Source organism: Cricetulus griseus, chromosome 2 (genome assembly GCF_003668045.3).
Source record: "Cricetulus griseus strain 17A/GY chromosome 2, alternate assembly CriGri-PICRH-1.0, whole genome shotgun sequence".
NCBI classification, from domain to species: domain Eukaryota; kingdom Metazoa; phylum Chordata; class Mammalia; order Rodentia; family Cricetidae; genus Cricetulus; species Cricetulus griseus.
The window spans coordinates 238,344,882-238,368,577 of NC_048595.1; the positions used below are offsets into that span (position 1 = coordinate 238,344,882).

At 33.9% G+C, this 23,696-nt stretch overlaps 1 protein-coding gene across 1 annotated transcript in view; it reads left to right on the top strand.

Moving 5' to 3' along the window:
* Grik2 (glutamate ionotropic receptor kainate type subunit 2) overlaps positions 1–23,696 on the top strand; it is a 650,167-nt gene that overhangs the window by 269,711 nt on the left and 356,760 nt on the right. Inside the window, exons 4-6 of the mRNA XM_027402939.2 lie at positions 10,999–11,180; positions 15,090–15,143; positions 20,007–20,180. Of these exons, the coding sequence (XP_027258740.1) occupies positions 10,999–11,180; positions 15,090–15,143; positions 20,007–20,180 (410 nt within the window). The remainder of the gene's footprint in view (positions 1–10,998; positions 11,181–15,089; positions 15,144–20,006; positions 20,181–23,696) is intronic.

Sequence of the window (23,696 nt, forward strand, 5' to 3'; positions counted from 1 at the left end):
CAGCACAAGTACCAGATTTACTAGTGGAAATATCTTGTTTCTTTCTTTCTTTTTCTTTTTCTTTTTCTTCTCTTTTAATTTTCCAAGACAGCGTTTCTCTGTAGCTTTCAGAGCCTATCCTGGAACTCACTTTGTAGACCATGCTGGCCTCAAACTCACAGAGATCTGCTTGTCTCTGCCTCCTGAGTGCTGGGATTAAAGTTATATGCTACCATTGCCCGGTGGAAATTTCCATTAGAATTGAATGTGTGCTGTAAGGACTTAGTTCATCATTTTTGTAGGCAATGATTGTCTAAAAGACAATTATTTTGATAATTTGTTAGGGATGGCAAAACAAAACAACAATAAAACACCAGCTCAATTTAATGTCTTCACTTATTGAATAAAGCCAATATTTCTCTAAAAGTTTTAAATAAAAAACAAATTCTTAACTTTTACTTTCAATTATACCAGTGGCATTGTAGATACACTGTATAATGTACTAATAATAAATACATCCTGCTGGATTGGGGGGAAACATGTCTGGCATGCCACCTTAACCCCACAGATTTCAAAATCAACACAGTGTTTTCAGTTCATCTGACAATTAAGGATGGTAATACTACTTCTTTGCATAGTTTTTGTGGGTAAACTATAAGCCTTAAGTAAGAAATAATTACCAATGGTTACATATGATCATTTCATTCATCAATCTCTTTTCCCTGATGCAAAACTAATTATCTAGGAACCTTCAGGTTATGATGATGTGGTTCTTCTTACAACTGGAGATGTACATTTAGCTAATTATTGCCATGCCTGCAATGAGAAATCAATAAATTGGATTTCTAGTGCTGTATGTTGACCTACCAGTCTGAATTAACATGACTTTAGTATGTTCACAATACTGCACGTGTTTCAGAGTACCTAAAAGTCTTTTGAACTAATGTCAAGATATAGAACTCAAAGTAATCTTGGTTTAGTTATAAAGAAAATTAATCTTCATAAGATATGCCACCTTCACAGAAACAATAACAAGTTCATTTGTGTGGTAAGAAAGCTCTCAAATCTGAGATGAAGGGAGACATATAGAGAATGCTCTCTGCTATCCTCTTATTTCACAAGGTGAAAGACAATGATGACAATCCTTTAATTAATACCTTGTGCAATTAAATGTTTCCTAGATTATCACATAGAAATTCTTTCATGAAATTATAACCCATATTATTCTACTCAATTTAATTTCTTCATTTTTTCCACATGATCTATGGGTTACATGGATCTGACAGAAAACCCTAATTTTCTCACTCCCAAAGGTGTGCCCAAAAAAGAATGTTCATAAATTATGGTGAGTCTATGCTTCTAGGCTATATAGTTCATTAGACTATATAGCTGAACATTCTGAGGGCAACTAAGATGTTCTCTTAGAAGAATCTGAAATTAGGACAAAGAAACCAGTATTTGCCGAGAGCTATGACAACAACACTCATTGGTTGATGATAAACATGTGTTCTCAATGAACAATGAGGGAGAGAAAGCTATTCTTATTAGAAAAGAACAATAAAGACTCATAAGAATTAGCAGAAATAAAACCAATCTTTACCTACCTCTTTCTGTTTCTAAGGAAAGATTGAATTTCCATTTTGGGTTTCATGAAGCCTCCTGAATTTTTCTAAGTTCTCCTCATTTGTTTGTAAATTAACCATACTCGTTCTTTCATAAAGTACAATACAAACTAGGGCTCTTATTAAGTGGTTTTACTTGATACTGACCCACTATTACAAACAAATTCCTAGAGAAAAGTATTTACTTAGATCTCCAAGAGCATCAACCACATAATCCACAAATCTTTGTAAACGTATCTATTATCTATCTATCTATCTATCTATCTATCTATCTATCTATCTATCTATCTTTCTATCTTATGTATATATATATATATATATATATATATGTATATAGCTATAACCTATTGATCTATCACCTATCTATCATTTATTTATCTGTCATCTATCTAGTATCTATATATTTATCATCTATCTAATAATGGTGCTTTTCAAAATTGTTTTTTGTTTCACTAGTTCACTCTTCCTGATTCACTAACAAAATGGTCCCCCATTTAGACACTGTTTCTTACCAGGCCATTGCATTTTAGAGAAATCTCTATTATTGTACATAATTTATTGTATTGGTACATGTGTTTCATCACTATCCTATAATCTCGTAAGTAATATATCTACTATTCATGCTTTTGTATTTACTTTTAGAGTATAGTTCAAATCATGAAGTCCATGCTACCATGTGTCCCTGATACATTCAAATTTTCACACAACCATAATGTAAGCTGCATCTTACTTGAGCACAGTTACTGAAAGCTTTGGGTTTAAAAGTGTTTTCTTCTGGAACAATAAAAAGATAGGATAAACTCTGTGTTTCTAAAGAGTCACCTTTTACTTCTCATTTTCGCCAACAGTAGTTCTGATAACTACTGTCAGTCATGGGCGTAACCACACACAGCTTCTTAAGCTGTTTTGTCAATGTCAACTTTAAATCATATTTGATGTATTAAGTGGAAGGATAAAACCAGTAACAGCAGCATCCTGGGACACAGCCAACATTCGAGCCATGAAGGATCATTTGCTGCTTCATAACTGTGCTGACCTGGACACAAGTGGGATTAAAGGACAGCAGGCTACCTAATCAGCCACTGTCTAGAGAGCTTGCATTGGGTTATCACAAGCTGAGAGGGCAGTGAGAGTGACAGAGGGACAGGTGTATGTCTGAGCCAGTTGGCAGGAGACAAAGGAGTCTGCAATGTAGCAATCAAAATTGAACAATGATGTATGTCAGTCCCACTGGGGGAGGGACAGTTACATAGCCAAAATAGCAAATGATAGATTATGTGTAAAGAAATATAAATTGTGCTAAGCAAGAAGGGAAGCAGTATACAGAGCCCTTAGTTTATCCAAGATGTTATTGGTTTAAGCATGGCATTCTAAATAATTGCATAAAGTTTTCCAGTATGTTTGTAGACTGGAAAGAACAATAAAATAAAAGTACCAAATGCTAGTAAATACCTATACAGTGATCATGTTCAGAGAGTTCTTGAAACGTTGTTTTGTGATTTTGTTTTGTATTTATTTATATTTATTTGATCAGAGTCACTCTGTGGGAGATACTGTTATAAACAATTCAGGAGAGGGTTATTTTTTTCCCATCTCTTTTGATTCCACAGACAGAAGCATCTAACTTGAATACTGCCTTGTCTGAAAACAGCCCGACCTAAGCAATACTTTGTCCTTCCTCAGATCTTGACAGAAACTTCCTAAGTTTCCTACTGTTGTGAGTTTCTGTTGGTTTTTATTTGGGTTCACCACCCAGCTGCCAAGTCATGACATGGGGTCTTATTTCTGACTGGTTCTTTTATGTTAAATTAGCCTGCTTCTTTTTATCTACCTTGGGAATTTGTAACATTTTCTTTCTGTGTATCCTACTTTTCCTGCTTCTTCCATGTCTTGATGGCTGGCAGCTGCCTGGATTCGGGCTCCCTCATTTTCTCCTTCTTCTTCTGCTTGTTCTCCTATTTATTCTTTCTGCATGCCATCCTCAACAGTCCACTTATACCTAGCTATTGGTCATTAAGCTTTTTATTAGCCCAATCAGGTGACTTGGGCAGACAAGTTGAAACAGCAACACATCTTTTCATAATTAAAATATTCGGAATAAACAAATGTAGCACATATTTACATCGTTGAACAAATGTAGCAGAAATGAATGTAACACAAATTTATACATTTAAAGTAATATTCCACAGCATAAACAAATGTAACACATTTTACATAGTTAAATATCCCACAACAACATGTCATTAATTGGGAGAGCACAAGTAGGAATGTAAACATCTTGATGGAAGAATATGTCACAAATACAGAATTACTGGTTTCATCCTGACATTCATTTTCAGTGTGGGAGATATTTTGTGACTTTCTGGGTCTGTGTAGTTTGAATTGCATCTGCAGACATTATTAACAAGAGAATCCTGACAAAAAATTCTATCTAATTAAACTAGTCAATATTTTATCTCCACTATTTTTATCTTCCCTATTTTATTGCAATAAAAACTTCTATATTTTATTGCTCATGTGCAACAGCCATGTGAATGTGATAGAGGAACTTTGATTAAAAGACAGAAAAACCTAACAGTGTACCTACCACATATAATGAATACAGTACCCCTGGTGAACAGTACATTTGAATCAGACACTTATGTGATGATTGAGAATTAAGCAAATTCTAATAAAAATGAAGAATTTAAAATGCAACATCAATTTTGTTGGCTTTCCACAAACTGAAGCATTCTGGATAAAGTTTGACCCTTGTACATCCTGAGGTCAGACCCTGACTCAAGAAGCCAGAGGGTTTACCTGTGGGCATGTTAAAAAAAAAAGCACAATATATTTTTTAAATAGTGATATAATTGCTTGAAAGAAAAAAAAAAACAGGGCAGTATGTTGTGGCATTGACTTAGGTTTAGCTGTGTCAGACTCGTACATTCTGCTTTCCTTGGAATTTTCCTGCTGGAAACCCAAGTACAGATCTCATACCACCTCACTTCCATATTTTCTGAGCAATCAGGTGCTCCTTTCAGGTAATATGCAGATCATCTTTAATCCTGAACAAAGTTTCATCCAGAAGACATGGAAACCCTGTCCACTTAATGCCTGGTTTCCATGAAACCAAGACAGATGTGATATCTCGAGGGTTTTGTCAGTAGGAATACATGCTATTCTCAGCAGTGTTTTTGAAAAAAACTTACTTTAGATGGACAGTTTGCCTGGGTCTGTGCTGACTCCCTTCAGAAGGCCTTCGGAGTAAAGAGATACAGTCATGTCATACTGTACCTTGCACTGGGATTCTTTGTATATTTAATCAAATCTAAAACTTTATATGCTCTTACACACTCAGTATGGCTACATCAAACTACTCTCATGGTACCCAGTTTTGCACCAGAGCCCTGTATATGCATGCCTTCCACATTGGCAACTTCTTGCTCTAAAAGAAATCTCTGATTCCAATGGGCTCTTGATATGTGGAAACATATATAAGGCTTATTTAAAAGGCTTTTTGTCATGAATAACACATGTGACATGTAATGTATATCTCAAGAATGCCAGTGCCAGTCTTTTCCGGGGGCTATTTTAAATGTCTTTGACAGGATTTGCTAGAAAGCTAGATATGGTATGTGTATGAAATCAGAGAAGGCTACATTGTGTTTTGCTTTGTCCTATATCGTAGCATATGAGAGAAAACACTGCTTAGGGAGCAGAGAGTGAGAGTGCCAATTTAGTTTTATATTTAGAGTATCTATCAGCTATCTGAGTTCAAAGTACTCTTGCTTAACCTCTCATTGACAACAGATACAAAGTTCAGGGGCCTCCATGATGACTCTAATTTCTATCCCAACTTGTAACATCAAGTTTTGTATGACTCACAGAATCCAATGAAGGCTATTGAACTCACTGCTACAACTGATGATAACTAGAGCATACAGATTAAAGTTAGCCCAGAGCAGGTGCACCTATGGCTAAATCCAAAAGATCAAACTCCAAACTCCCAGTTTCCTCTCAAACTGTGTTTATGTATAATGCTCATGTTTCTATGTAAAATTACTCATGCAGTATTGCCAATCAGGGAAACTCACCTATGCCTTTACATAAGCATCAAGTAGTTATTATTGGGCCTTATCTTTGTAGACATGAATGACAACCTTCTACTTTGATGCCATCTTCAAACACTCTAGGGCCTGAGCTTATTAATATAAAATGGCACAAAGCATCCCAACTTCAATGCATCATTATAGCCTTCCATGTTGGCCCAAGGCATCAACTTAAATAAATAGTCTTTCAAGGCAGTGGCATTCTGGAATCTTAGACAATATCTCACAGGATCCATTAGCAAAAGCCACAGATTCTGACAATAAAAGTGAAATTAGAGGTCTGTTGTTTGGGGAAACAGTTTGGCAAGACCTCAACGTTTGGAAATTAGAAACTTAAAAGTGTATTAGCTCTTTTACATGTTGTCTGCTTTGAGCATAAATACTTACCCCAAGGAGCGAATTTCATGTGTGTGTGTGTGTGTGTGTGTGTGTGTGTGTGTGTAGTTTGTTTTTTGTAAGTGGATACCTTGCTTATTTGGCTATTTTCATAGCATTAACATATGTTAAATTATCTTTATGGTTATATATAGTATGAATCTAATTGGTCTTAATCATGAGTCAGATATCAGGGTAAATGCTGAAAGATCAGAGAAGCAGAGCAGCCAGAAACTAGTCGTTACCTCCACCTACCTAATCCTCAGACCAAATGGGCAATACTCTCTCTAGGAATCCTCACACGGAATAGTCCTGTGTCCTCCTGCCTTAATATTCCTCTTTTCACAGAGATGTATCCCTTACTGTCTCCACCTCCCTAATTCTGGGATTAAAGGTGTACGAATCCCAAGTACTGGTATTAAAGTGTAAGCCACGACCCCTTGGCTCTGTTTCTCTTTTAGACTGGATCAATTTTCTGTAGCTCAGGGTAGCCTTGAACTAACAGAAATCCATCTGCCTCTGTCTCCCAAGTACTGGGATTAAAGGTGTGTGCCAACACTACCTGGCCTCTATGGCTAACTAGTGTGGCTACCTTCACACTCTGATGTTCAGGCAAGCTTTATTTGTTATATCATAAACCAAATATCACCACATGTGTATTTAACGAGAGCCGATCCTTAATCCCTATGGTTAAGATATCCTTATTCAGATAAACACCAGCCAAATGCAAGCCAGAGCATGCCAGGGCAGCAAGGCAGCCAGGCTAGAGAGAGAAGGGGCTCCAATGTTCTTTGCTTCCCTTTAAGAACCACTCACACTCATCCTGACCTCACCTTGACCACTTCCTGACAGGCATGGTCACGCACACCTGCAGCCAGCTTCTAACAGGCGTGGCTTATTGTCCCTACATGTGTACATACATTATACAGGTTTTTTTAAAACACTGATGTATTCTAAAAAAATTAATAAAAAGAACCCATGAAAATAATGTATTTTGGCTCCTCATGCATGGTTTTCTTTTCTCAGTTTAAACAGAGGGGTGATGATGAAACATGGAATCCAGAATAGTCATATTTCATATTGATAATTTTAAAATGTATTTGTTTGGAGTCTAACTTAGTTTGCACAAAGACCATATTAACCAACCTGATAAATGGGCCTGGATATTTATCCAGGTGGCAAATCTCTAGCTCATTTGGCTGCTGAAATGGATACTTGGGTGTAGGATGAACCTGGGGACTGCCTTCCTGGAACTAGGGAAGCATGAATCTACATGAGATATGGTGTGATTGATCTCTGTAAAGGAGGGTGCCAAGTGGAGTGTGTATAAACGGCTCCTTCTGGATTCTCCTTAAGAGCTAAATTGATGACAATGTCTGAAAAGAGCAGTTCAGACCTTTGTCCATAAATGATAAAGCAAACCTTGAATTCAATCACTGCTGAAATAAAAGAGAGTTTAAATGGTCTAAAAACCAACAACACCACACATATAGTGATGTATTCAGAGGTAACAAGATGTAGCTCATTTTCCAAATTATATAAACTAATTACTTAGGGGAAAGACAGTATTTAATTAAAAGTCTGTTTTAAAGAGTTACAATTCTATTCTGCCATTAAATAATTGGTTGCTAAATTTGTTAAATGGTATTTCTGAAATTTTGTTTGCAAATTATTTTTATTAAGCAAATTTTTAGTAAAATGTCTGTGCCCCTTTAAATATAATAGATGTGTCACTGTATTTTCCATTATCACCAAATTAATGTAAAACAGGACTATGTGTAAACTATGTTAACTGTTTTGAGAGATTTTTCTCCTAGGCAGAGAAAAAGATGATCATATAAATCTTATAGATTCTTTATAAGAAGGCATATTTGTTTGCATATGGATGGTTTGTACAAGAACATCTTTCAGATAAAATGTAGCAGGTTACCTTATAATAAGGTGTAAAGGGAAGGACATTTGGATTAGGTAGAGAGACAGTTAATGAGACACAGTTAATTTTGTAATTATAGAATTTTTAAAGTTTATGCTCACTTCCTTTTGGAGGAAATCTCTATCATACCTGTAGGGTAGAATAACATGGTGGTGGATAAAATAGTTTGAGGGACAATATAATTTTTGCATGAATTGGCCTTAGTAATATGTACAATTGATATATATATATATATATATATATATATATGAAATAAACTAATTTATGTGCATCCTCAATGCAGAAGCCTTTTCCACTCACAGCATTCATTAGTTGGCTACAGTTAATATACCTACATCTGTTGTTTTTGTCCAGCTTATGTTTAGGCTATAATTATTTATTTAGGAATATATATATATATATTACATAATTGTATAAACATAATTGTATGAACATACAATTGTATAATTGTATAAACATAAAATATAATTGTATATATATATATGTAATATCAATAAATGAAAAAAGGGAATATCAATTTGATAAAGGGGGGTATATGGGAGGGTTTGGAGAGAGGAAAGGCAATCAAGGAATTATGTAATTATATCAGCATCTAAAAAGAAATAATCAAAAATAAAGAGATACACTGGAATAAAAATTTATTCATCAACTATATTACTGGGAAGTTATCAAATATTTCACATAGAATAATTAGGAAAATATTCATCCTATTGCTGTCTTAAATGCATTATGAATTACTTTGTTAGTCCTCTCCCATTTATGCAAGATATTCAAAATTCTAGAATTTAGAAAATAATTTCTGTTAAAATATTAGAGAAAGGGGAAGGCAAGGAAAAAGAGAAGATATGGGAAGCAGAGAAATTATATCATGTGATAGAAAAATTGGAGGCTTAGAATTCACAAAAGTTCTCCAGCCATCTGATGTAGAAGGTGACTGAAAGTGAGGATATAAAACTCTGATTCCACTTGACTTTCAAACTACTCTCCAGATTCTCTCTTTCTCGTGGAAATACTGGGGCATTTTTATTCAAGTACTTAAGGGTGAAACGTCAGTAGAAACTACACTTATATACTAATGCTTTTGTCACCTCAATCAATTGCAGTTAAAGACTAGATACAAATGATTATTTCAATGATTATATTTATCTATGACACAGTGTCTTCCATACAGAAGTCATGCACAAAGCACACATCAAAGGAATAATTGAGCCAATATTTCACTCTAATTCTTGTGTAAGAGACAGTAGCTCCTACTAGCAACAGTGATTTATTTTTTTCACTCTTCAATATCATTCCCCAGGGAAGCTGGCAAGCTGAAATCTGTTCCATTAATGCCAGCAGGGATGTGTATGTGTGAAGGGAATAAGTAAACATTTATCGTACCTGATGGCTCAATGAACTATCCACAGGAGCTTTTAAAATACTTGAAAATACTTGGCAGGCTTTATATTTGGGATCAGCTTGGCAAACACCACTCTTCTGAAAGTGTCTGAGTCCAGTTGAACTTTTACATTCCAAATTGTTGAGTTAATTTGTAACTTGATAACTCCCCTCCTTTGTTAACACATGAATCTCCCAAAATATTTTTGTAAAGTTTTGAGATTAGGTTTTTACTCTCCAAATCAGTGACAAATGTGTTTCAAGAATGGTTTTAAAAATATATCCTATTTTCCGTGTTGTGCAATATAACAACAATGGCAAATTGTTGTTTGTTGAAGGTCAATTTAAGCAAGCTTCTTTTTGTGTTTTATATATTAATTCATATACAGTGTTATCCTATTAGAGATCACAACTTGCACAAAGCTACACAGATTGTTGATTGTTGAACCCAAAACCAAAGTCACCATCCAAGCTAGAGTAAACTTTGGATTCAATTATCATACAATCTACTAAAATAAATAGGCTGAATAAATTTCTTATTTGTATCCGGTCAAGACTAGTATCTTATGTGTTTGCATTTACATATTATGGATAGGGTAGACATTTAGATTTTTTAAAAGGGAATCAATTTAAATGAGAGATTCTTAGAAATTTTGCTTTATTATCATCTTATGTTTTAGTAATTGTTTGAATCTCCAACAACATGTATAATTTTGTTTATAATGGTACTATATTGATAATGAAAAAATAGTTTTTAAAATGTTTATGGTTAGTTAAAATAACAAATTATGGTTTTATTCTCATCTGGCAAGTTACTTGAATATAGAGTGGGTTTTTAGTTGCAGAGTTTATTTCCATCCTGTTAGCAAATGTAAATAGGTAACATGCTCATATACTTAGAGGAAGGACAGAGAAAATGGGGCATATTAGTTCTTTACAATTTTTTTTCTTACTACTATGTTAATAAATTTCATCAAAGTAATTCTTTATAGAAAGGAGAAAGACTGAAAGAAATATACAGATGTTTTTACAGATATTAGAAGGAAGAACAGGAGGGGACAGGACATTTTCTGACTTGATACAAATCACAAAGAATTCAGTGACACATTTTAACTATGTGTTTTTTTTGTAAGTATCAGGGGTTTGTGTATCAAATGTTAAATGAGTTTCAGTACTTGAAAATTATTTATATCAATAAATAGACATAATATTTAAAATAATTCATGATTTTCTAAAATAGATCAGTGATTTGATATATTTTGAGCCATTATTGAAAGATGTTTGTCAAGGACAGTGCACATTTCTTTAATATATGAAGTTATACATACTGATATGTTTACCTGACAAAGTTATACAAAACTCAGGAAGCTGAATCAGAAATATCTCTGGTAATTCATGGCCAATTTATAGTACATAGTAAGCTTCAGGCCAGACTAAAAGACATAATAAAACACTGTTTTAAAAAGTTGATAAGAAGAAAGGAATTCCAATTCTAGTTCAATGACCTACATCAAAGCACCTACATGTGACTGAGATAATCATGCTTCAGGCTTATATTTCATTATTCTATGGGCTACTCTTATTTGCTTCTGCTGTTTTTTTTTCTTTTTAATTAAAGGTCTCATTCGTTTGCAAGAGCTCATCAAAGCTCCATCAAGGTACAATCTTCGACTAAAAATCCGTCAGCTGCCAGCTGATACGAGGGATGCAAAGCCTTTGCTGAAAGAAATGAAAAGAGGCAAAGAGTTCCATGTGATCTTTGACTGCAGCCATGAAATGGCAGCTGGCATATTAAAGCAGGTAATCTTTTAGTTACTTAAACAGCATGCACTAATAGGGAAAATGCAGAAAAAATAGCACCCAACCAAGTGATGTTCTCAGTATTCATTCCTGTAAAGTATTGCCTTCCTAAAAGGAAGCTTCAAAACCCCTCAGTTTGTCAGAAAAATAACACTATGTCAACAGTATATAATCCTAACTTCAATCTAGAGTGTAGAATTACTTAGTAGTCTCTCTTATAAATGAGGGGCTGGTACTTGAGACTAAATGCAGAACAGTATGCATTTGTTGAGACATAAAGTGTGAATTTGAATTCAAATTTTTGTTTTTGTCTTTCAAACATACAATATTGGGCTAACATTATTGTGGTTTTGGTAAATTACTCAATTGTGCTTATAGCCTTTGAGGATAAAAAAACTGTAATATAGAATTGTGAAGTTTCAGATGTCAAATTATATTCCATTAAATATAACCACCAATAACACGTGCTTGCTATAACATGGGTAGTTTATTAAGCACAAGTTTGTTCAGCATTCCAGGATGAGTGTTGGTTTTACTCATCCTGAAATATTTCATTGATTTGGATATTGTTCTAGCTTTATATTTATGTGACAATGTATATGAGGAAGTATGCTTGGCTTAGTTTTTGATTTGTTTCATTATGAATGTAATGATGGAATAAATACTAAAAGTAAAGTAAAGCTTTTTCACATGCTTTCCAAACAATACATGATCACATTTAGAAAAGATTTCTTTTTTTCCTGATAATGAGCTTGTACTTTTTCTCTTGACTTTCAACAAGTGAAATGTTTTCTATTAAGATCTAACTGATTTGTACTTGCTGTCTGGAAGATGAGAAATCCTCCAATAACAGAGTGCATTCTGCCGTCTATTAGGCATATCCATTATTTTATGTATTTTCTTATGTAAACCCTGTCTGTTTGAAATGAAGACAAACCCGAAATAATATTTAAATATACTCAGTGAAGAAGACCTCCAGATCTCAACTGTTAGCTGGCGGGCTGTCCTTCAGACAGGCTTTATTTGCAGAAGAAAGATACCAACACAAGGAAACTGTCTCCATAAATTGGCTTGATTTCTGATAGATGGGAGAAGGGACCAAACAATTGTAGGTGGTGCTATTCCTGAACAGATGGTCCTGGGTTGTACAAAAATGCTAGCTGAGACTAAGCCAGAGATCACAGTAAGCCCTAATTCTCTAAGGTCTCTGCTTAAATTCCTGCCTCCAGTTCTTGCCCTGACTTCCCTTAATGATAGAATATGACTCTAGGACAGTGATTCTCAACCTTTCTATTGCTGCGACCCTTTAATATAGTTCAACATGTTGTGGTGAGCTCCAACCACACAATTATTTTTGTTGATAATTCATAACTGTAATTTTGATACTGTTATGGATCATAATATAAATATAAGGGTTTTTTTTTCCCCAATGGTATTCTGAGTCACAACTCACAGGTTGAGAACTGCTGCTACACATCAAACCTTATCCTCCCTCATATTGTATTTTGTCATGGTGTGAAAAGGAACACAAGCCATACACAAGATATGCTTATTGATGTTATACTATAAATGATAACAATGAAAACAACTCACACGGGCACTCTGAGCCCCCAAGATCCCAGATGCCTCCAAGACATGGCTTGAACCCAAAGAGAGAAGTAGCGGCTCCTGTCCTCTCTCTATCCTACCCCTCTATGTACCTATGACCACACCCAAATGGGCTTGGTTGGCATTACAGATATCCAGGATCTCTCCTTACAAAGGTGTTTATCAGAACATGGAAATCAAACTAAGAAGAGAATGTAGTGTGATGTGATATATGTGTGTTTCTGATATAGGACTATCAAAGATACAAATTCAGAGCTGAACAGCAAAAGTAGATGAGCTTTCAGAAAGAGTGCTCTAGCTAAGAACTATTAGGAAAACCAGAAAATGATGACCTCAGTCAGCTTAACCTTGTTATTTTCTGAAAAACATTAAACATTTTTTCAAACTAACTGCATTTTTTTTTTTTGCCTAAAGCTTTAAAAGAGAGTGAAGCTCAGGGCTGACTAGGTTTCCTTCGATGCAAGTTTCCTGCATTAATTGATGGACATGCCTTAGCAGCAGATAATTCCACTCTGTTCAGATTTCTGACAGAATTCCCCAGGGCAAAGCCAAGATGCTCTGAAGTAAAGCCTCTGGAGATCATTCTATGCAACAGGAAAACCATAGCAAGGGATTCAAAGTTAAGATTAGAGAATGTGAAATAAAAAACCTTTACTTTGGATAAAATGTAAAAGTGAATGCAAATACACTCAAAACAGCAAGTTATAACATAAACATACCAATTTTATTATGAAAATCTCTGTGCATTTAGCCTAGACAGTTCTCACATGTATTTCCCTGGTGTTTGTAGACTCACAGTTAGTGTCTCCAACTGTCTTTTAATCATTTTCAGATTCCACATGCTAGATATGGATTCATCTTTACTCTGTTGGGCAATTTACTTATCTTTGTTTTGCCCTATTTTCCTTAGTGTATGTAAAAAGTGAACCTACATTATAAAGTTTTTATAGTTTAAATATTCAATACACTTAATTTAACTTTTGATATACTTTAGTAATATTAATGATATGCTTTTACAACTTATTTTTAAGCTTTTCTGCATATTTTGAGCTAATGTTTTTAGATACAAAGATAAAATTGAGCTACCATTGATTCTAGAGATGAAAAGGCTTCTGCACAATTTGTTGAGAACAAACATTGTTTACTGTAACAGAAAATGTAAATGTTTAGTGAGGAAAATATCACTTTACTTTCCTTAAAGTAGCTTGACTACAAGTTATAGGGTTACAGAATTGTTATTAATTCAAGAAATAGCAATCAGCAACTTTTTCCCTAAATTATTTTTTTCTGTTTAATACTTTGATTTGCCTTGAACTAATTATTATATGTGTTCTATTCTTTGAAGTGGCTATCCTTTTTTAAACTGAATGACCATGTTAAAAATTATAAATTTGTTTCTACTTAATTGGTGAATGCCTACCTATGTCTATGAAGCTTTCTTGTTCACTGCACATAGGTTATAGGTAAAAAAGCTACTTAGCAAATTACTTTTTCATAGTTAGTACTGTGGGGGACACTATTAGATAAGAACACTGTCTTTCAACTGAGAACTTCTCAATCAGCTAAAAAAAAGTGCATGGGTTTTCAGTTCTCATTCAGTTATTATTCATTTATCTTACATTGTTAGAGGTGCAAAAGACAGGCATATTTCTCAACACTGCAAATTTCAATACAAAAGGACATTGATCTAAGATCATTGACAGTCAAAAATTGACTGTAGAAAAAAAGAGCTGTAGAAAATGGAAACAAGAACAGTAATTTTCTCATCTTTGGATAAAGACAAATATTCTATTATCCATATTTTACAAATTATGATTTATATTCTATTCTCTTCATCAATGTTAAGGCTCTGTATAAGGTGTTGAGAGAAGGTGTCACTTTACATTGTCCTTTGCATCTCTTTCTTCTAATTTCTCAAAAAGCTATTCAAATAAAAAGGTAATAATCACTAGGAAATTTGTAGTGAGTATATTACAAATACAAGGAACAAATGTGCTAATATCAAGTTTTACATCAATTTTAATGCTGTCAAAATGAAATACTATCAGCCATACCATTGCAAACATTCAAGAAATAGCTTTTCTGTCAAAAGAAAATGTTCAAAAATTCCTTTAATAACAACTAATTTTTTCTTACTACTGGGAAAATTCAGTACGCTCCAATTTTATGTACCATGAGTAATTGAGATTATTCATCAAGTCATATACTTTATCATTACCTTTCATACTGAAATAATGTATTTCCAATTATGTACACATTCAATGTTAATCGTTTTGTTTCATTTGATTCTTTACCTCTTAGGCATTAGCTATGGGAATGATGACAGAGTACTATCATTATATATTCACCACTCTGGTAAGTACTTTATTAAAACATAAAAATAATGCCATGTATTTTATTGTTATGACTTTAAAATGGTGGAAAATGTGGTTTTGAGTGAGAAGAAGTAATATAATGAATAACACATTTTTAGTTTGCATTATTTTGATACAGCCTGAAAGGAATCACACGATAGCACTAATAACACTTGGAAGAAATCTGATGATTTTGAAATTATGTTATTTCAGTTATCAGTGGAAATTGTGTGTCTGTTTATGTGGCTCCAGAGACTTTAATGGCATTGTAGATTTTAAAATTAGCTTCCCCACAAAAATCAGTGTGTTAGGCCACCATAATGTGTTATGCTATTACTTCTTCTCTTGTTTGTTTGTGTGTTGGCTGGATTTGGATGTGTTTTTGAAATAAGTCTTTTCTAATTGCCCTATCAGTTTATTAAATTAACAATGTTTAGTAATTTTAGGTCAATATGATTTAATTTGCAATAAGCAAATTGTGTGCTACCTTTATATTTTGACTTCAAATACCCATGACATTTTCTTTATTATGCAAGAAAAATGTTTTCACCATTTTATGAATGGTTCTTACCTGACATCCTTTTGTTCCCTCCCTCCCCCTTCCCTCTTTCACTTTTTACCTTTTTTCTTTTTGCTATATAGCCCAGGATGTATATGAGCTTACAATCCTGCAGGTGTCTTGTGATTGCTAGGATTATAAGTGTGCATCTCAAGAACCTGCTTCACTTGTGTTTCCTCTTCTGTATAGTTCATAGTTCTCATTTCTCTTGTGAAGTAGCTTTCTACCTCTTTCCCTAATCCTTTCTTTCCCATTTCAGCCTCTATCCTGATTTCTTTTTGCCTTTACATTGTCATATATTTAATGGTCAATTATCACCTTTGCTTAATTAATGACTAAAATGCATGTGTATAATTTTCGTGGCTGCCATAGTTAAATTCTAAATATTTCAATCTTGTTATTAATTCAAAACAAATGTTTTGTATTAATTTATTATTTCACAAATCAATTACTCTTTGATTTCATTCAGAACTTTAAGTAATGTTGATTCTATATCATCAATAAGATTCTGTTTATTTTTCTTTACTGTATACCTTCTATAGAAGAATTTTTTTCTATTCCATTGATTAATAGTCTAGACAGTGTTCTTGCTATTTATTTTATAACGTTGAAGTTCCTTATTTGGGCTTTGGCAGTTATTAAAATCCAGTTGTTCTCAGTAGTTTTCTGGGAGATAGTGATTACTTCAGGCAGGGTTCTTTGCAAAGTTGGCTGTATGTTATGCACAAACACCAGGACTGGCTCTGCTATGTTGCTCCATCACCTCTTCCTTGATGAGTTTTACAGTTTATAGGAAACTTGGAGAAGATGGAATTGTGATCTTTCCTTATCACACAGTTCCATATAATGCTATTGCAACTTGATTCAACATAATTATAAAATGCTGAAAATTATATATTATAGTTAAGGAAAGAATAAAACACTTATTTTAAGATATTTATAACAAATTAGGCTATATCTAAAGGTCTGTACTTCTTTAATTATAACCCAAATTTCCCAGGTTCTTTGCTTTGATTTACTTTTATGAATTCTCTTTTGCAATCAAATTGATTTTAGTCAATCTTGTCATAGGAATCATGCTATATATTTTCTTTCTTATATTTCTACTCATATTTGGAATCCCCTTGGCTTTATCAACATGGTTGTCATTCTTTAAAGACAGATGTATGTGAAGGAATATGGGACAGATTTCCTTATCATTTTTTTTATTCATGTATTTTTTTTATTTGAGTTACAAACACGATTGAATTCTGGGATTGTCATGTAATTCAGATTTCCTTATCTTAAAATTACATGGTTGAGATCCATCTGAGCAAAAGACAGGATGACTGAACTAATATATATATATATATATATATATATATATATATATATATATATTCACTGTGTGTATGTTGTCACTGACATGGCTTAAACAAGGATAGTAGGCTCTCTGTTTTTATCCTGTGGTTTGCTGAAGAGTAGATAGCAGTTTGTAAATACAGTTGGATAAAAATGTGGTATCTTCTAGTAACAGTGAATTAGGTGAAATAGATAGAAATCTATTTATTTTGATTCTCCTAGAAATGAAGAACTTTCAAACACTGGGTGGCAATCTTCTGGAAATAAAGAATTCCTTCACTATTTTAAAAATTAATTACATTTGTTCTTGTAAAAATTTACAAATGTTTATAGCGTATTGTATTATGTTTATTCTCACTACAAACTTCTCTTATTTTTGTCCTACCTCTTTCATGCCCTGCCTTCTTTAATACAGGTCTCTTTTCCATGCTTGTATCTTTTTGCCTTCTCTTGTGACCCATGGAATTCAGTTAGGACCATTTGAGTGTCAGTGAAGGAAACTTTTCATTGGGGCTGGGTAAGCTCAGTGTTTCAGACTCAATAAAAAACTGACTATTGATCCCATAGAATCCATCATAACCAATGGTTCTACAGGAAGGGTCAGGCCCAGTATGCCATGTTTATGATTGCTTGCTGACAGCTTGAATCTTACGTAGGCCCAGGATAGGCAACCACAGTTGCTGAGATCACATTTGCAATGACTGTTTCACAACCCCCCTACTCTATCTTCACACTCTATTCTTTCTGCTTTCTCTTACTTTATGTTCTGTGAGACTTAGAGATGGTGCTATAAATGTCCTATTTAGCACTAAACACTCAGCAATCACTTATTCTGCATACCTTGAACAGCCATGAGTTTCTGCATTCTGAACTTTTCCCGGTCTGGGAGTGTTGCTCCAACAGTGAGATAGTGTGTGGTAGAGACAAAAGAGGCTCTTATAACCTATTTTTAACGAAGTAGACTAAAGGAATTCTTTTATGGCCCCACTCTAGGAAAGTTGAGAGAGGGTCAGCGAGTAACCCTCTGCTTCTACACTTTTCTGTTTCCTTCATCTTAAAACACTCAGATGCTAAGTCTCTATATTTTGTGAAAAGTGTTTGAGCCACATTACAGCTCAGATCCTGTTTGCTATATGAAATGTCATTCACAAGAAAACTCACCAAGTAGCTTGTTTGTAACTTCAAATTTGCTCATCATTTTAAGTATTTTCTATCTTGACATATAGCCATACATTAATAATTTCCATCTTGAGTAAGGCATATCTTATCTCTTTGGATAGATCATATAATTAAATACTAAAATTGTAAATAATCCTCTGAAGCAAAGTGTACAACTCAGGACAATCCTAGCTGCTTTCCTATGGATTTTGTACCTGCCCCCTAGAACATACAGCAGTGTGAAAAGGAAGGAAGATGTACACAGGATCAGTGACATTGATGTGCCTTGGATTTCAGTGTGTCTAGGAAGAGCTAAAAGTTTCCTTATGGTAATTAAAAAGTGGATGGAAGTGTCAGGTGCTCTGTGTCCATATGATAACACCCAACCTTGTTGATAGCCTTGGCCTCATGTCTGCCAGGAAAACTAATAGTCAGAACAAGGATTTTCATGGTGTATAGATTTTAAAGGTGAGGCTCACATGGGCCATATAATAAAGGTAGTTCAAATTTCCTACATCTAACAAATTAATGATGGTAACATTTTTCTCATCTTTCATATACTTATTAGTAATTAGAGCACTACTTCATAATTGGCTCCTCCAAAGTAAAAAGAAAAAGAAAAGCAAATGAAACAAAGAAACCCAGACAAAACAAAGTTAAAATGTGACTTACTGGTTAAGAAGCAAGTGACTCATGCCTTTTTTTAATGGGAAAAACAAGTTCATTATATTCATATTTTTATTTGTATTTTCATCACTTAAACATTTGTGTTTAAAAGTGAAAAGAAAAATAATACTCAGAAACTGGTTCTAGAAATAATGCATCTTATAATGTGTCCCAAGCTGATCTTGCTGGAAGATTTTTTTCTATAGTGAACTCTGTGGGTATTTCTAAGTATTACCCTGGACAATAGGAATTGACTCCAGCGTGCACACATGTACACACCCACACACATTTATCTATGCATGCTGGCTTAAGCCAACCTCTTGTCTTGCAGATGTAGAAATTGTTGTTTTGTTTCTCTGATAAAACTGGGTTTAGACAAAAATAGGGATGATTACTCTCTTAGACCATACTAATGTTACTAGAGAAGAAGCATTCTTTTCTTTCTTCTTGTGAAACTTGAAATGAGGAAAAGCAATTCTAGTGTAAATCATGCAAGTGCTATAGTTAGTATAAGTAAGAAAATTCAAGAAGATCTAATCACTGTATAGAATGGTAAAATGCCAACTCATTTCTTTTATCTCATTGTTAAATAAATTGTGTGCAACAGACAAAAAGGGTGGTCCTTCTTGAATTCATGTACATGGTATTAACACTTAGTGTTTGGGAGATTTTTTGTTATGAAAATGCTGTTGTCAATATTGTATTTGGATTATGCATGTGTTTTTCCCCATTGTATATAAAGTATCGCTTAAAATTGAAAAAAAAAGAAGCAAAGTAAAGAAAAAAATACTTCTGTAAAAGAAAAATACTATTGCATAAAATATAAAGCCCAAGAAAGATTATAGAAGTATAAAGCCCAAGAAATATAGAAATAGTAAATGTATGTTACAGAAATACTTTATGTTATTCTGTTGCTTAAATTTTAATGTAATCAAGATTTGTGTTCACGTGCAGAGTATACACATTTGCCTTGTCTGCATATGAGGATTGTTGATTTGAATCTAATTGATTTATAATGCTTGACATGATTTGAGATATAGTGTTGTAAGTTTTCTAAGGAAAATAAAATGTATTGATTTCAGCACTGTATTCTTGTGAATAAAATCTACTTTTGATAACAGAAGGAAATTTCTGTTTCAGGACCTCTTTGCTCTTGATGTGGAGCCCTACAGATACAGCGGTGTAAATATGACAGGGTTCAGAATTTTAAATACAGAGAATACCCAAGTCTCCTCCATCATTGAAAAGTGGTCTATGGAACGGTTGCAGGCACCCCCAAAACCTGATTCAGGTCTGCTGGATGGATTTATGACGGTATGAATACCTATTTTAAAATAATAATCTTGTGTGTTCTTAAGTAGTAGTAAATAAATTATTAAATCCCCTGGGTGCAAACAGTAGTTTGATGTTTTGACAAAAATATAATATCTAAGGTTCGATTGCAAATAATTTTGTTACCTTTACATTGTTACTGTTCTGGAGGTGGTGCAACCTGGGAGAATGGAGCTGATAACTGAGGTGTACTGAAGTCTCATTCAGTAGCCAAATTTATTCAGTCTAATTTATACTCTTGAGAGTTAAGAACTGTCACATGAGTAATATTCTCATGAGTTCAAGTCATATACCAACACAAGGACAAGCCACACATGACAAAAACATTTTTCCATAGAGACTTATAAAGGATTGTTTGAATATTTAATTGCATAACAACAGCAGGCAATAATGAGTAATCTGAAATAAAGCAAAAACACATTCCAAGAACAATCCTGTGTTTTGAAGAAACCAAGGTCACAAGTCAGTTCTTTTATTTCTTGGAGTTTTAACACACGCACTCAAAATTCCCCTGGTATGGCTCCATCCTTAGACTGTGTTCTGACATGCCCCCTTTATTTTTTAGTAGTAGTAGTATATCTAGAGTAGTTTTGATTTGAGATATTATAGAGAAATCTAATTGTCACTTGATGCACAAGTATTCTATAAGCAAGCAAATTGTAAACACAATGAATAATTTTAGACCAGTGAAAACATTATGTGTTATTCTTTGATTATAGCTGAGATCCATACTACATCCAGTACAATTAATTACATTATTATATCAATCAGAAAAATCTAGAGAATAGCTTCAAAATGACCCACATGATTATTGGTTCTGTTTTCTTGCATAAAGTAAGTACACATTTATCTTTAATGTGAATACAAATGTTATAAGGTCCTATGCAAATGGGAAGTGATTCAAATCCCATGGAAAATTTAAACCCAGTCCCTTCTTCAGATGGATGAATCAATCTCTATGGTTCCAAGGTCCAGTCGTAAAAAAAGAGTCATTAGTGAAGAAATGTCACCACTTGGTGCACTGGGGCTAAACTTGGCCTCAGACTAGCAGACTTGACTTTTGAAGACATGATCCATATATATGCCCTTTGTGACCACTATTGTCTCCTTGGCCTCTGTTGATGTCCTTGATGGCCTGAGACTTGTGGAGCTAAAGAGAAATCCATAATGTTTCAGTGGGTCCATCTGCAATTAGAGATACTTAAATCACACAGGCCTATCTAAAGACAATGATCCACAGAATGATCTGTGCAGCAATGTTCTTGAGCTCTCAAGCAAATACCACCTTGAGACAACTTTTAAGAATGAAGAGTAAATAAAATGCAAGAAGATCCCTTGATGCTGACCTTTTAAAATATTTAAATAATTATTATTTTAATGTTCTATGTGCTATGTCCTATCCTTGAGATTAAGATATGCTGGTAATATGATTAGTACTTTATCATTTACAAAAGTTCATAATTTTCTTCGATGCTATAAATGGTCCATTGTCTGTTTTATAGAAGTAGGTACTCCTGCAACAGCAAAAGTTTGCATAAAAGAAAAATATACCACAGAAGCATTCTCTGGTGAATTAGTTTCATTGCGAAGAAATTTAGAATATGTATCAATGCAAACATGCAACTATGACATCTAAGGCACAAGACCAAAGTTAGTAACATCCATTTGCCATAATTCATTAGTATTTTTACCTCTGGGATTAACTCCAGTTATATGACCATGATAGCAGAAGGGATAGGATATTCCTGCATAATTTGTCTCTGTTGTCCAAGCAAGATGTGATATTTGCTCAAGAAGTCTATTAATGTGCAGGTGTTCCGATTGATGTTCCTATTCTGGCAAAGTAAAAATAGGGACGGTTAATATATCAGCTGGATTATTTCCTTCTGCAATAAAATAAGGGAGGTTAGTGTGTACACAAATATGAGTAATAAACACAGGATTTATGTGGGTTTTAACCAGATATACTTTCTGTAGTAATGGTAGCATAACAGAATGAAAAGATAAAATTAAAGCAGTTTGTACTGCTGAAAATAATAATACAATATAAGCAGAATCTGAAACAATATTTAAGCATTTATGAATTAACCATAATAGATGAATCAAAAGGACAATTAAACTATTACTAAATTGATGACTATCTGGACAATTAATCTCTCCTCTACCCTTAGATGAGCCATCAATAAAATAAATATCTGTCTGTGGAATGAGAGAAGGTTGGTCAATTTTTGTAATCACAAATTGAGTTCATATGAGAAAATCCCATAGTTTTCCAGCTGGACAAAGATTTCCTATTGTGCCAGGTGTTGGTGGTGCACGCCTTTAATCCCAGCACTCAGGAGGCAGAGGCAGGAGGATCTCTGTGAGTTCGAGGCCAGCCTCATCTCCAGAGTGAGTGCCAGGATAGGCTCCAAAACTACACAGAGAAACCCTGTCTCAAAAAACCAAAAAAAAAAAAAAAGTTTTCCTATTGTTCCATGGTAATCTGAAAGTGAAATATGAATCCATAGGGATCTGTAATGCTCTGGAAAACTATTGTTAGTTAAAAGAAGCATAATACAGCATGGATTAAATCCATATAATTGTTGGCATCCTGTCTTCACCTGCTTTATGAATTGAGCAAGAAGAGTAAGCTAAGAAGTTAGTATTTTATGGCCTTTGTGGTGTAAATGAATTCATTCCAAAGGTTTATCCTCTTAGGCTATAATACATGGAGCAGACAATTTAGTGGGGAAAATAAGTAAGTTTAAAGGAAGTGAAGGATTCACAGTATACACAAATACCTTGTTAAGTCTGGATTCAAAGAACTGTAGTTCTCCTATTACCTCTCACAGTAATATGCAAGGACTATACAACAACATCTCTTCTTCTAGAGTTTTAAGTAGATTGGTTCTTATATTAATTAGGTATTTCTAAAGTGGGACATAACCAAATAATGCTTCCTACTAATTTCTGAAAGTCATTAAGAGTTTTTTAATTGTCTTGTCTAATTGACTCTTTTTGGTGTGCCTTAACTGTTGTTCAAGTAACCATTTGTCCCAAATATTACAGTTTCTGATCTTTGTAATCTTTCAGGTGCAATAATAAGCCCTCATTTATGTAGCATATCCTGAGTCTTATCACATATAGAGTATTCCTCTTCCTCTTTGGAGGTGGCTAATACAAGATATCATTCATACAAAGAATAATATAAGCCTGAGGGAAGGCCTGCCTTACAGGCTATAAACTTTTCCTACAATAGTATTGTCACATAATAGAGGAGTTTTTTATGCCTTGAGGTGGTGTGGTCCAGTGATTTCAAAACTGAGGTTATTTATGATTTAGTAAGGGAACAGAAAAGGGAAAATGTACCTTATCATCAGGATGAATATGTATATTACAAAAGCAATCTTTTAAATACAAAATTATTCAAGGCTAATCTGTAGGAATAACTGTGGTCATAGGTAAACCAGGCTGTAAAGCTTTCATTGACCACATGATGGCATTAACAATCTGTGA